Source organism: Sinohyriopsis cumingii, chromosome 1 (assembly GCF_028554795.1).
Source record: "Sinohyriopsis cumingii isolate HCF-2022 chromosome 1, ASM2855479v2, whole genome shotgun sequence".
Classification (NCBI taxonomy): domain Eukaryota; kingdom Metazoa; phylum Mollusca; class Bivalvia; order Unionida; family Unionidae; genus Sinohyriopsis; species Sinohyriopsis cumingii.
In genome coordinates, this window is record NC_142961.1 from 118,138,338 (window position 1) to 118,154,252 (window position 15,915).

Here is a 15,915-nt window from a genome sequence, read left to right on the forward strand (position 1 = left end):
AGTGTAGTTTATTTTTTATTCGGGAAATGCATGTATTATGTATTGATCACCTGTCAAAAATCTAACTTTTAAAATAGCTCTGTGACAGTGTGGTTTTTCTTTTCGGCGGGGGGCAGCGGAATTTTCCTGTATCCACTGCAGCTCAATAACACATATCCTATTTACAAATTGCATTCTCGAACGTCATAGCTTTTTTTTATTTTATTTATAGTTATAACTCTAAGCACAATTTTGGATATTTTGTCTTGCTCTTGAACGTTATTCTCCTCAATCTCGTTTGTTTTCCCTTGACTGGCCAATAATTCATTTGTCTCCACCTGAATGTCAAAACGCTCGTTTCTTAAAAGTTATTCTTGCACATACCTCTCTATAATGTTTCAATAAATTTGTGTATGGTGTTGTTATAATTATACTTCACTAATTCAAAACAAGCACTTTGGAAGAATTATAACAGAGAATCAGCAGCATAAGGACTTTCAATTAACAATACAGTTCTCAGTTTGACTTTCGTGAATTGGTCTATTATTTTGTCCATATACGTCCTGGAAACTGGTCTTTGGATTCATATTACTTCATTGCGGAAGAAATGTGTGCTGCTTAGTTTTTCATTTGCCACAAAATAAGAGATAAATCCGTCTTTCATGTCCACATTTTTTTTCTGGCTTAACAGAAAACGTCGAGCTTGCTCCGATTAATCAGTGCAGTCGCCATTTTCTTTCCTGCTTTTTTCCACAGAGCTCACGTACTAAGAAATCTAGAAAAATATCCATGACGAACGCAAAGTACGTGTACATACTATTGTGTACGGCGTAAAATGTCATTTTTCTGGTGTTAACGTAAAGCTTGAAATCGAGAAACGGAGCGCCTACTTGGTGTCTTGCTAACGTTTGCCGCCGACGTTTCTTGTTTCAGCAGTCATTTTGTGGATTGCTGACCCCAAGACGAATGTATCCTCTTTTCTCATGGTTTGTTATCATACACTTCTTTGTTCTTGCCATAATTAGCCGTGAAAGGTTATCTGTCTAAACCTGATCACTTAGAGGCACGTCCGTAACGTAGGCCCAGTGACGATGTCGTATTAACTTACACACGCCCGTCGTGTGTTGCTTCATGTGCGTCCGTCAGTGTTTGCATTTCTTCTTAAACCTCACTAGACCAATTTCAGCCAGCTTGGCATGACGGAATTTTAAATTTGTACAAATATGGCCAAACTGCCATGCCGTGGCTACAAAGAGAACGACGACAGCATCTCATTTAACCAAATTTCACAGAAAGCATCGAGGAATAAAGGGTTAACAATTTGAAACAAAATAGTACCGATTAACCATGAAATATGGTTACCATTACTAAAAAGAGAAGATCCATTTAACGACATATCAAAAACCGCTATACAGAATTTGACCAAATTTACCAGAAAGCATCCTAGCCTATCCAGCATTAAAAATCGCTGCTGTTACTAAATACAGAAAGAACCCTGCCATACACCGTATTCAATTTTATACAAATGGTGCCGATCAACCGTCAAACATGATTGCTGTTACTAAAACTTTTAAAATACTTTTTCTCATAAAACAATAACTAAAGTTGACAAATTTAACAATCATGATTCAGGTATCAACGGCGTACAAACTGTAACAAATGGCGCTGACTGGCGACCACATATGAATGTCAGTACTAAATACATATAAACATTAAACCTTCTTCTCAAAGCACTGCTCAAAAGAATTTTACCAAACTTGACAGAAAACATCCTCACATAAACTGCTTTGAATTTATATATATTCAATGCCGACTTTCTATCAAATAAGACCGCTGCTACTAAAACTGGAAAAAAAAGTCTTACAAATATCTTTTGAAAAGCTACTCAACATAACTTAACAAATTGTAATAAATCTGGAATATGCGCATTTGGTTATAGCGCCCCGTTTTAAGAATTCTCAGATTTTTGTGATTACTTGTTTGATTACGGGAACTTTGTCCTGTGGAAATATTCCGTAGCCCGAAATAATTAGCCAATTACTAGGAGCAAACGTCACAGAGTGAAGTGTTAGTGAGTTTTCATGATGCCATGGTTTACTTTTGGTGAATTCAGGTCAGAGCTGCATGAGTGCCCCTGTCGTTCCATAGTCCCTATTAAAATCTAGCGGTGTATATTGGTTGTGTGACTCCAGGTGCAGTATTTATGATTGGAGACTGGCAAACTACACAACAGAATAAACGAGAAGGGACTGTTCCGTCGTCGGCAGGTACCGTTTATGTTGCCACTTATGGCAAATGTGATGCAATTTTACAGGCGAAATGTGGCTCAAAACCATGATTTGACTGGCCAAAGGTGGCGTAGTAAAAAATAGTTGGTGGTGTAGTAAAAATATTTTCCCGTGTTAGGGGGAGTTGTATAGTTTTTACGGCGTGAAATGCTGACGATAGGGAAAGTTGATGAAGAGAAACCAAGCAGATGTGCGGTCGATAGACAATTAGAAAATTGTGAGATCTGTGGTCTTGTATTGATTAGAGTAAAATTATTTATAAGATGGACACGTTGAACTTTCTAATTTACAACAGAGGTTGTATGGAAGTCTTTAGAATTAGGGGAAACTTATGACTTATAGCGGAATCGCGCCAGGGTTTGACACCGTTCGGTCAAACAAAACCCATAGATTGTAACACAATACTGGCACAAATTAAACTTAGCATGAAGCAATTTCAAGGTTTTACAACTTATAGCAACCTACCATCATACATGGCCGATGTAAAAAAATGAGACATGTTTAAAAAGTACAAACCTTTAAGCAGAATTTCACCAAATCTTGGCAAAAAGAATCCTAATTTGAAAACGTTTAAGTTTTATACCAATAATTCCGATCTAAAATCAAATATGGCCGCCGTTACTAAAACCTGATGAACATTTAAACAACTCTGTTTATATGAATAAGCCACTCTACAACAACTGCTCCACTGAATTTGACCAACTTTGACATATAGCACCCAGATGCAATTAAATACTGATGGAGATGAAAAAAAACAACAGATCATTAGGAAATTGTTTTCGCGCAATCACCAGCAGTGGAATAAAATTCTTCATACAGTATCATACTGACCCAGTTTTCTTGGCCAGCTGTTGCTTGCTATTACGCTGTTGTAATCCATGTGAGCGATAGCAGGAGGCACATGGGCCTCTTGCAATGACGTGCGAATAAGACTGGTTTTGAGGTTATTTGTGCTTAAATTCAATTCAAAATTTTGTAATAATGAATGACGCGTGTGCCTGGAACGATCCTCGAATTTATTTTATAAAATATCCTTCCTGGTCAGTACTTGTAAAATGGATTGATATAACAAACTTGTAACAGTGCAATTTGGATAGTATTTCGTTCTTGTCATTGTTTTTTTTTTTTTTAAATTTATGGTTGATGTCTAAATAAAATTTCCACAGTTCTAATTCCAGTGCATATTCTTAAACTTGTAAGAAAAATATTACCTTTATCATTAAAGCTAAATGTTGATCGTAAATAGCACCTCTGCCGAGTATGATGGACATATTTCGGTCCTACTTTCTGGTACCTGAACGGACTTTATTTTTTTATTTTCCAAAATGAGGAATAGCTAGCTGCAAACACACCTATTTATAGAAACACTGAATATTTTGGGGCTTGGGAAAATTTCCGATTGAAGAGACATCCATACTTTGTCTCCATGTTTCTCTCTCGTTATTTACAGTGGTGTCAAGAATGGATGATTTCATGTTGTAAGTACACGAGGATGATTCTAGTGCAGAAACACATTTGTGTTTGCCGGGTTCTTGATTAAATTGACTTACAATATGCATGTGCGACTCCTCATTTACACCTTGCTCTGTTGTTATGTGTTTGACAAGCTTTTATAGTGAGTGATTTTGTAATGGTGTACAGTCATCTTCGTGTAAGTAATACCTGGAACGCAACTGTAACAACCTTAAATATGAAATAGAGATCGTACAATAATACAGTTCATTAGGTCCTTGAAAGTCTTAAATTTTTGACATTTTTTTGCATGTTGCTTGAAGAGACTTTGATATAACCAATAAAAGGGCTCTTACAGAAGGACCAGCATTATCGTATCAGGTTTTTTTTAACGATTTGATTAGTCCCTTATCTGATGAGATTGAGAGTGTGTACATAAACGACTGTTGAGTTATATATATATATATATATATATATATATATATATATATATATATATATATATATATATATATATATATATATATATATATATATATATATATATAATGTAAGAACACAAAAGTACATATTTTCTTGCTATTCTTACACAATTTCGTTTTAGATTATTACAAAATTTCATTTTAGATTATTACGTAAACAGATTTTTTAAAAATTCTATTATCTTTTAAAGAAATAGTTAATGTATAATACGCATGTGGAATTAATTATGATCCTAAAAAAAAGAATCGTAACGTTTAGATAACAACAAGCAAGTATACCAACGTTTAAAAATCACTTACAGAGCTAAGGAATTCATGATAACATGTAAGCCATCCCGTTTTAATGGACACCAGCACCAGCATATTTGATTTCGAACATTTTAACAGACGCCAGCTTATCTGGTTTCGAGAATTTAAATGGAGACCAGTATACGTGATTTCGAGCATTTTAATAGACACCAGCATATGTGATTTCGAGTATTTTAACAGACACCAACATACGTGATTTCGAGCATTTTAACAGACACCTGCATATGTGATTTCTTCAGTACTTACCCACCACAGATTCAATTCCATTGTTGACAACTTTATCTCCAATGTCGGTCATATGCAGGAGAAATTCATCAAAATGAATATATTCGTTGCCATCATTTTTAAACCTGTTAATCACATGTTCCACTTCCTCCATGGCGATGCCACTGTCCAAACGCTGCAATTCCCGGTACAGGCTGTTTGCCGTGACGGCGCTATCACTACTGGAACTGAGCATCTCGAACAGCTTAGATAGATAGATAGATAGATAGATGGATGGATGGATGGATGGATGGATGGATGGATGGATGGACGCAACCAAGATAAATATTTCATACGAGAACTATTTATAATAAGGTTATCTTCGAAGTACGAGATAAGATGATAAAGCTGGAATTGTTACCAGCAATGTTACAAAATCCAGAACCAACAATATATATAGGTAAGGCTTTGTCTTGAGGAAGAAAACCTCTGTAATAATACGTAACATTTTTGTCGCCTATGACCATATTGCTGTGACGCTGTCGAACGACGACTTTGACCTTGACCTCCAACCCTTTCAGCACCCATTGTTATGGATGTTTTATCTACATTGTTACGTGTACACTTTGATAGCAATCCATGTATGGAAACAGAAAGTATGCTACGGCATAACATTTAGAAATTTACTTCAATGGCATAATAAATCGTTCATTAACCTTGACATTTGATCCTCTGATACTTCATCTCCATGTATGGTCAATCCGTTTCAAAGCGTGATGCCTATCCACAGACAAATGATATATGTTCATGGAAGTCTTGAGAAACTTACCTATTTCATCTTGACTTTTAATATCTTGAGTTTAGAATCTTTAGAGATATTACACATCAATGAAAAACTTCTTTGAGATGAATGGTTGATAGTGTAATAAGCCTAGGGTATGTATTATTTTTATTCAAGTTTTTCCCTGTTCATTTGTAAGGTTTTAATGATTAATTCTCGATTCTGGGGAGTTGCTGTTGGGGAGACATTTCTCAAACAGAGTAATTAGCCAATTTCGTGGATCAGACATCATAATGCACATCAGCCTTTCTGGTGGCACCGATTAAGTTCCTAAAATAGCCCCTCCGTAATTTGTTAACATGAGAAATAGGCTGGACATTTATGTACAAGTGTTTAGTAATTTGAGATAGGAATATATTTTTTACATGATGTATTTGGTTCGTATTTTGGGATGCATAGCATAAATTACCAATCTACAGTTTACTGATGAGGCATACAAATGTGAAGCAAGAAAAACCATTCAAGTGTGAAATTAGAGTTATTTGTAGTGTTTGCGTTAAACGCTGACAATGACTGCTGTCTTGAGGTCCTTGGACATAAGGGAAACAATGGACCTCAAGCCAGACTCGCGCAAGTGATGTTAGGTTTGCTCGGTAGTAAGGACCTGTGCGTATTACAATAGTTTATCCTTGCCAATAGTATATACAATCTGATTCAAACACTGCGCACATCGACCTCCCATTTTAAACGTAAGGTGGCGCTCTACTGTTTAGCATTTTGCCTAAGGTTAGAATTTTAAAGAAAAAGAATTCCCCCGGCTTTCCTCACTGGTTATATTGGCTATTTAAAAAAGACCTTGTATATCTTAGGTATAATTCAAAGAACCTTTAGTTCCATTTTTTTATGGTGTATGATTGATGGTTGTAATATGGGTTATAGAGTATACAGCTTGGCCTTACTCCAGATGTGCACCTTCAAAAAAGTGCTTGCTCCCCACTCGGTCATTTTCACTTCCTGAACTTCAGAGGTAAATTGTATAAAAAAGAGCCGATAACTTTTTTTTACATTTTATATATTTGGTAGTTCATTCATTGCACTTTCAGAAGCTGGTATTGTATAGTCTGGCAAAATCGATTTTCCCTATTTTAATAGCTGCTATGCATAGTGTACTTTAGACTAATTCAGGTTAATTTTTTAGCACAAGGGAGCAGTCATTTTAGTTAGCAGTGCGCTTAGATCATGTACAATTTCCAAAAGTACAATATCCAAAGAAATATCATCCACATTACATTAATGTAGCATAGAGGTATGCCAACATTCTCTCCATTGTGCCTGTTTTAAATGCAAACAACTTCACCTTACATACGTCACTCTGTCAAAAGTACATAATAATTGGTGAGCGCCCCTAAGCAGTCATGTGACCTTGACGTTGGAACTCGATGTTCTTTAATCTTAAGAATACTATTTTGCTTCCTGGCACTCTTATTAGCAAGTTGTAGTTATTAATCACTTATGGAAATAGGAGATTTCAACCTTAAAAAAAGAAACAAACAACGTTAAATCTGAATGACATTGTAACTGCTATAATTCACCTTCTGCGACATTCCTTGCAGGCGAGACAATAACAGCCTTCGCTTGCTTACCCTTTGAATGTGAGACCATGCACATATTTTCACGTCTATGGCTCGGCTGCTGATATTTAGCTACAAAACTCTAGTATTCGATTATGTCCGTGCTAAAATGATATCTTACTTTAATTCATACCGGTAATTAAATTAACGCTCAGCAAAAATATGCCTCCATTAACATAGCTTGGGTCCCGCATATGTTTATAGCTTTTAATGAAATATCCACAGAGAATGTACAAGCATAATAATTTTATTTTTCAAAGTAATTTTTTAAAATTCTTAAAGAAGTAGGTTACAGAGAAACAAAATACCTAAAAATTTGAACGCCTGAAGAAATGGCAGTTTGAAAGCACACATAAATCGTACACAAAGTAACTGACTGCTTCCTCGTGTCGAGGAAAAAGGGGCAAGGAATGTGACAAAAGTAAAAAATACATTTGAGTAGGACACAAAATCTTCAGTAAAAGTAATTGGGAAAATTTCTACAATATTTGTAGTCTTATGTTCCTCAATATGTTTAAACACTTTCAAAAAACCAGATCGAAGTGTCTCGCGATAGAAGTTTTAATGTCTATACAAATGTTTTATTGACATACCTTCTTGAAAACGTGGATATTGTCATCGGATAATTCCGTATACCATTCCGGATATTGCAAACCTGTCTCATAAATATGCACACCTAGCGAAGGTGTCTTCAGGTCACCTGGGGGAAAAAGAGAAACGATCTTATATCAGTTTTATATCAAGACTGGTAAGAAAAGGTAGTTACCTGCACACGAAACTGGATATTATCTTATCAAGGTAATTTTAATTGTTCGGATGAACTCTTCGTTGAGAGTTTAGGAATACGTAATTAGGCCACATTAAGTTAAATTAAACGGGTTTTTATCTGTTTTGTAGCTTATATGAGAGAACTATAGAGAACTTGGCAATAAATTATCAGTTTTCGCCATCTTAAAAATAAATCTACCGAAACGATTGATTTCGTTTCAACTTGAATTGCTGTAATGGAAATAAGCTGTTATGAGAGTCTGCGTTATTACGTAAATACTTCATATATAATTCGATATGGAAATCTGCGTCGATATGGAAAGATGTTACTGATGTGAAAGGCTCGATAAAGTTGAGACGAGTGGCTAATTCATTCCATAATTTATGACAATTTACTAATGTGGAAATATGTATAGTTCGTTTCAAATAATATTATAGGATTTTTGTAAAATGCATAAGGAGGAAATGTTTCCACTTTTTACAGCAAAGTTAACTATTTTGCAATCATCCTCATTTTTATATACAAAAACGGTTTTAAGCTGTCACTATTAGATAGATTAAGTTGTACATAGGACTCAGTAAAACTGAATTCTGGGAGATATTATCCCTGCTTTATCCACTAGACCATGACCCACGTGCGCCATAATGTGAGAGAGGGTTCAAAATACTTAATTAATAAAGATTGATTAGATAAATTATATTATAAAATTAATGGAGTGGATCGTATTTACTTACTGTTATTTTTAGTTATCATGTATTGTAATTTGTGGAGAAGTGTTCATGACTCGCTGACAAGATAGTAAGTGGTCATTACAGTGAAAATGGACACGACAAACGAGGTATTTCTTGTTAATCTCTTTCTGATCCGCAGAGTTGTAGCATCGTGTCATTATTTTTATCTCATAGAGCTAAATCTGTCGTGCATCTGATCATCACAGCCGTACAATGCAATGATGAGAAGAAACGCGCCATATAAAATACAAATCGAAAGCAAAATGAATGAAAAAAAACCCCAACAAAATAAATATAGAAACAAATAAAGTAAAATCAAGTAAAGGATTGCATTTCAAAGATCAATAATTGCGTGCTAAAATTATACATAGATTGCAAGATCAGTTCTTAAAAATAAATATCAGTTATAGCATGGATTTTTTTTTACACGTTTTTTTCTTCTTGCAACTACATTTATTAGAAAGACTGATAGTTTTAAGAACGTATTTAGTGTGGTTTTAGGTAATTGTTGTCATTCAGAAAAATTCCATTAACTTACGACAAAACAGTCTTCGGCTCAAATAGCGCAGTACGAACAAACGAGACAGTATTTCCTTAATTACCTTCCCTTCCCTCTACCTGATTCAGCTGGTAACCTATGGTTTTGTTGTGCAAAATTAAATTAATTTGCCTCGTATTTAAATGAAATCACTCTAAATATTCTATAAATTAAACGTACACAGAGACAATTCTTTTTCTATGTCGAAGTTTCCTAGCAAGTAATCGGTTAGCATGAAACAATGCCCTGTTCCTTGAACGTTTACAGAACCCCAGCTGTTACAACAATACGTGATTTTTTATTCATTCAGATCGTGTACAAAACGTACAGCTCAATATTGACTTCTCCGTGATTGGCACCGTACGTGTGCCAACTTTAAAAAAAGCAAGCCTAAACTAAAAGGTTACGATACTAATTTTTTAACTAATTTCCAAAGACATTTTGCCTAATCATCCCCCCAACAAAAAAAACATACAAGGGTGGGTGGGTGTTTTACTCAGTATTACAATATATATCTTAAAATCAATATACACGTTTTCTGTCATCCTAATATTTAACTTCTGAGTTTAGTTCTGATAAATCAATAGGCGAATTCGTATTTTTCAGTTGCATTAGCAATAATATATATTTGCCTTTGCGCATTGTCCGCACTTGTTTTAAGAGTACTGAAAACACCGCCTGGACAGCTCCGGTGGCCTAGTGGATAGAGCGTCCGCTTCGGATGCGGGAGTTCGCGGGTTCGATCCCCGGCCAAGTCATACCAAAGACATAAAAATGGTACTAACAGATGCCCCGTTAGGCGCTTAGCATTAAGAGGTTAGTGTTAGGACTGGTCGACCTGGTGTCAGGATAATGTGACTGGGTTGGACATCATGCTACTTGTCTGTGGCATGATGCCCCACTGCTAGACATCACCATAAATTGTCACACTGCAGACATCGTAGCGATATGACTGACAAAATGTTAAAGCTCTGTTAAAAATCCAAATCTTACACACACACACACACACAGACACGCACGCACGCACACACACACACACACACACACACACACACACACACACACACAACCACATACATACCGCCTGATTTAAAAACAATATTCCCTGTGAGGGACTGGCGCTTTACTGGCGGAAAAGAATTCGTAGAAGTTTGCTACAAATCCGCCCCCCCCCCCCACTGTTTTTATTGCCGAATATTTAAACGATCTCGGATAATATGAGAAACTCACAATTCAAAAAGTTAGTAAAATAAAAATTATTTAAAAACTATTATTGAGTAGACATATTCATAACATAAGTGAAATACAGAAAACTTTGTAATCGATTTGACCTTGAACATGATATCATTGAATTCATGTCAGCTACTTCAAGATACCCATAATTAATGTTTTAAATAATACTAAATTTACAACATTTAGTGTATTCTTCAGATGTACTAGTGTCCAGAAACTGGGGGAGAAAAAAAAAAAAACACTGATGTGTGTTTGTATTATTATGTTCATAAAGTCATTATAAAACAACCCGAGTCAAGACCTTTGATTTCGAAATCAATGCCAGAGTCCTAACTATTAATCTGTATGTTGAAAAACAACGAAATAAGAAGTTAAAATTAATAGCATAAGTGCACGTCATCGTTTTCATAAACTCAGTGAAATACTTAAGTGCGAGGAGTGACTTCAGACTTGACTTCTATTCACAACTTCGCGTGCATGTTGGTGATCAGATCTGCTCCATGAACCACTTACGTATTGCATGAGGCGTTTCAACGAAAACTCCACTCCAATACCGCAAAGTTCTTTCAAGTGGAGTAGCGGTAAAACGAATTTTGAGATGATCCTTTTGGTTGCGGTACTGGAGGTTTGTTCAGCACATTTTTTATTCAAGGTTTATTACTTACTGCTACAGCGTTTTAGTGCAGCCCATGTCGTTCAGAACAAGTAGTCAAAACAAGAGTTTCAGGAGAAATGGCGTGGCTGGCATATTCGGAGGTCAAGTCTTAAACATTTTCAGTTAGGACTATTTATAAGCCAAAAGAAGTGTTTTGGTGAAAACCCCATACTGATATGACCTTGAAGAGAAAAGTTTCAATATGGCATCCATATTGGATGCTGGAGAGGTGTCATTTTCATTCAGGATGAACTCGACTTCAGGATGAAACTGTATGCCACGTTTTATGACTTTCCTACAAGCAATTTAAGACGAATTGCAAAAAGAAACTACTGCTCGTGGACAACAGGCGCAGGACTATTGCATAACCTCCTATGGGTTTAGGCCATTATAGTTGAAAAGTATACCGATATAATTTGCGAACATCTATAGCCAAATTTATGATTTCTTTCATAAACTAATCGAATACCTTAAACATTAGGATGAAAGAACTGTTTTGTCACGTGATGATACAAAAATATTGAGAAGGGATATTTCTTATATAATGCAAATATATGCCTCTTGCATTACACGGAATGCAGAATTTACTACAATTTTAAGACCCACAAAAATCGTTTTCCTTGACAACTAGCCAATTTGCTATTCTGTATTTTGCAATCTCTTGGTGATATTTCCTGTCTCGAATGTTGGGATAAAAAACAACACAAACGCTGATAATTCTGTGCAGCTAGTTTTGAAAGAAACGGATGACGTCTTTATATTTAAAAATACATCTACGTAACGTCATAAATGATAAGCATTATCATAACAATTTTATACATATGACAGAATCGAAAAGATACACGAGTCTCTAATGAAACCATAATCAGTAAAGTAATAAAATAGAGACAAACAGTCGTACAAATAATTATATTTGTATAAAGGATATACAACATACCAATTTTTTAATTAACAGTTTATACAATTTTATATAGAGCTTTGATATTAAAGCCATTAGGATACAAAGTATGTAACTGATCAATCTTATGATGCTTTGTATCCTAATAGCCTTAATACAAATGCACTATGTAAAATTGTATAAAATGTTAATTAAAAAATTGATATTTTGTATATCCGTTATAACAAATATAATTCTATGTGTGACTGTTTGTCGCTATTTTATTATTTTACTACTACTACTATTACTACCACTACTATTATCTAGAATATAAAATTCTGTTTAATTGCCAGCATTATAAAAATTAACATATATATATATATATATATATATATATATATATATATATATATATATATATATATATATATATATATATATATATATGAATATGATATAGTGAGGCTATGAATTCTGTGGTATTTTTTTTTTCATTTATGTAAACGCACCAGCCTACTGTTTATGCCACACTTTAAACAGACAGATGGTAAAATACCTTGGAAGATGCATTATTATGTATTCGACATGACAACAAGATCGTGTTTGGTTTTTTGTATTTTTCCGTTATCGATGGTTATTTCTGTAGGAGTGTCCACCACTTTCAGGTTTGATAGCCATATTACACTAAAAACGGACACCAGCTTTAAAAAGACCCCCGTTGTAAACCTTTGTCTAACTGCAGATTTTTCCAAGATGAAAATAACAAGATAATATAAATAGGATTAAACCGAAAGAAAAGGACCGTCTAAACTGTGGATTTTTAAACGCAAATAGCAAAAGAATAATCACAGAAAAACACAAATGGTGAAATCTGACATAAATCGAGGATTATAAATCGTAGTGTGACAGAGGGAATATATTTGTTTCTTTTAATAAAAAAAAAACGATGCCTCCCATTCCATCCCTTGAGCATCCATATTTACGTCATATATGGCTAGGTTTTCATTCAAGTTTTAGGACTGATAAATGAATATCTGGTTAATGGATCTTAGGAATATTTTAGGTCTGAAAGTTCAACTCTTGACGTGTATGACATGTCTTTCTGACGTGATCCCACCGCTGGCACTAAATGTCAAACTGGTGGCCCGAGAGATCTTGAACCCTAGTCATTCTTGAATCTAGCTGGGCTCTCTGACAGCTGAGTTATCTGAGCCGACTTACCCGAGCCGTTCCCACAGTATATTCTTCATGCTTTTAGAAGACACGTGTCTTCAAGTATTATTATTATGGGGCTTTTGTATCGATCTTACTGATATAGGTCAAACTGTTACACGGACATCCACGTCCTTGGTGAATGAGGGCAATTTTTCTCATCTTAGTTGAGTCAATTTTGGCGCAAAATATTTAACCTGGAAAACAACCTGGGTGGATTCCTCCGTGAAGATTACGTCATCGTTTTAGAAACAATTCCTGTATATATATATATATATATATATATATATATATATATATATATATATATATATATATATATATATATATATATGGCTAAACAGTAAATGACCAGGCGTTTTCACGTGACAATGTAATTATTCCAAGCTGGATTTGAGTTGGTATTGGTACATTAGTTTGGTCCCAACTGATAATTTCTATTTGACCCTTAAAAATAATATGTCAGTGTATACGAGTGTTTTCTTACACCGTTTCCAGATAAATATGCATCAACAAGTGGAACAAAATCAAAATCAATGTCGGAATCATTGGTCAGCCGACCCATCATTCCATCGGCAAAATTTCTCAACCTCATCATCGCGATCAGAATCCATCACATGTGATAGATTCAATCTTACACACAAGCTTCAAAAGCAGTTAAGTACCCATCCTGATAAATGTTTAATCCTTCAAATTGAATTTCGTCTCCAACAATTATTGATAATGGCGCTGCAAATGTGAAATGTTCCGCAATAACATCGCCGGTATGTCAGTAGTAAAAGTGGTGACATCAAACCATAATTCCCCCGATCATTTATCTGTAATATCATGTTTCCCACCAACCTTTAATTCCGGTAATGATAAACAAATATGATCCGGACTTACGCACATTTAAGATGTGAGGTCCGAGCTTTTCATAAATTTTTCAAGAGAATGGAAAACAAGTCGGACAATTTGTAAGGTTGATAAACTCATGTTTTCTTTTCCTTCTTTGGTTGAAAGACCTTGAAGTGACTATGCGTGGTAGTAGTTTTCATGTACGTATTATTTTATTGTAGCATCAGTATCGTCAACATGCCTGATATTGTCCGGGTTATAACACTGGTCAACAGTGAAATCATTACTGACTTGAAAAGGCCCTAATCTGTAGTATTTTGGTGTGCCGAACACGAATATAACCGTGAAAAATTTGTATTGGCTCTCGTTTTGAAGATATTCATATACCTCATTTTCTATGTTTCACTGTGTAAATTTCTCCAGTAGGACTGCAGCAACATCCGGAATAATGATGTAACATTGCATAATACCATCATGCTCACATCATCCACAGTTGATTGCATCATTTTCTGATGCAATGCAATACTAATGCCATGCGGCTGCTGAAGTAAGTTGACGTCAGCAGTGTACTATACATGTGTAGGCCTATTATACTAATGCCAGGCGGCTGCTGAAGCTGCCGTAAGCAGTGTACTATATAAAGCCCAATCAGATAGGTTCAGCATTTAAAATATTTTAGACGTTGTGCGAGACAGTTCAAGCTACTGTTACATAAAACTTATTATTTTATCCATTTACGTACAATAAAGAACAGTAATGCCTCGAAAGTGTGTTAATACCGCGGACAATTTTTGCTATATTTGTGGGGAAGTGACATTTGCCAACCAGAAGAAAAGTATCAATTCTCAAGTGAAGAAGGCATATCATCTTTACTTCGGATGCAAGGTTGGTGACCAAGACAAGCCTTGGGCTCCGCATATATGCTGTGCTACATGTACAACACAGCTTTCACAGTGGTTGAATTGCAAAAGGTCATCAATGCCGTTTGCAGTCCCAATGGTGTGGAGAGAGCCAAGCAACCACCTAAATGACTGTTACTTCTGCTTGGTTCCTCCTCTTTCCGGCGGAATAACGAAGCGAAAGAAGTCGAGAATAGTCTACCCAAACATTCCGTCTGCATTGAGACCAGTTCCACATGGTGAGGGACTTCCTATTCCAGAACCTCCAGCAGAATATTCTCTTGATTCATCTGACGAAGACAAAGGTGAGTCGACCTGTTCTTCTCCTGGTCCATCAGCATGCAGTGATCCAGATTTTCACTGTGGTGCATCATCAACCCCACACAGAATAACACAGGAAGAACTAAATGACCTGATTCGTGATTTGGACTTATCAAAGAACAAGGCAGAATTGCTAGGATCAAGACTCCAACAATGGAATCTTCTAGAAGAAGATGTCACAATTACTGCATATCGAAAGCGCCACCAGCAATTGGAGCCTTTCTTCAGAAAGGAAAGTAATCTGATATTCTGTTCCGATATTGAGGGCCTCATGAATGCTTTAAAAATCACTCATGACCCACAAGAATGGAGACTATTTGTGGACTCTTCGAAACTGAGTCTCAAGGCTGTGCTTTTGCACAATGGAAACATTCTTCCATCTATTCCAGTAGCGTATGCTGTCCACATGAAAGAGACATACGATAACTTAAGGCAGCTACTGAATTCCATTGAGTATAACAAGTACAGCTGGCACCTCTGTGGTGATTTGAAGGTAGTTGCCCTTTTAATGGGACTGCAGCAAGGATATACAAAATACATGTGTTTCTTATGCGAGTGGGATAGCCGAGCAAGGGAAATGCACTACATGAGGAAGGAATGGACTCACAGGCAGAATGTAGCCATTGGAGAGAAGAATATCCAACACCCAGCTCTGGTTGAGGCTCAGAAAATCTTGCTACCACCCCTTCACATCAAACTAGGTTTGATGAAGAACTT

At 35.7% G+C, this 15,915-nt stretch overlaps 1 protein-coding gene across 1 annotated transcript in view; it reads right to left on the reverse strand.

The window, feature by feature from the left end:
• The window catches only part of LOC149807725 (uncharacterized), a 42,802-nt gene that overhangs the window by 11,026 nt on the left and 15,861 nt on the right, over positions 1–15,915 (reverse strand). The window contains exons 3-4 of the mRNA XM_089969853.1: positions 7,720–7,826; positions 4,757–4,979 (exon numbers count right to left, since the gene is read on the reverse strand). Of these exons, the coding sequence (XP_089825979.1) occupies positions 4,757–4,979; positions 7,720–7,826 (330 nt within the window). The remainder of the gene's footprint in view (positions 1–4,756; positions 4,980–7,719; positions 7,827–15,915) is intronic.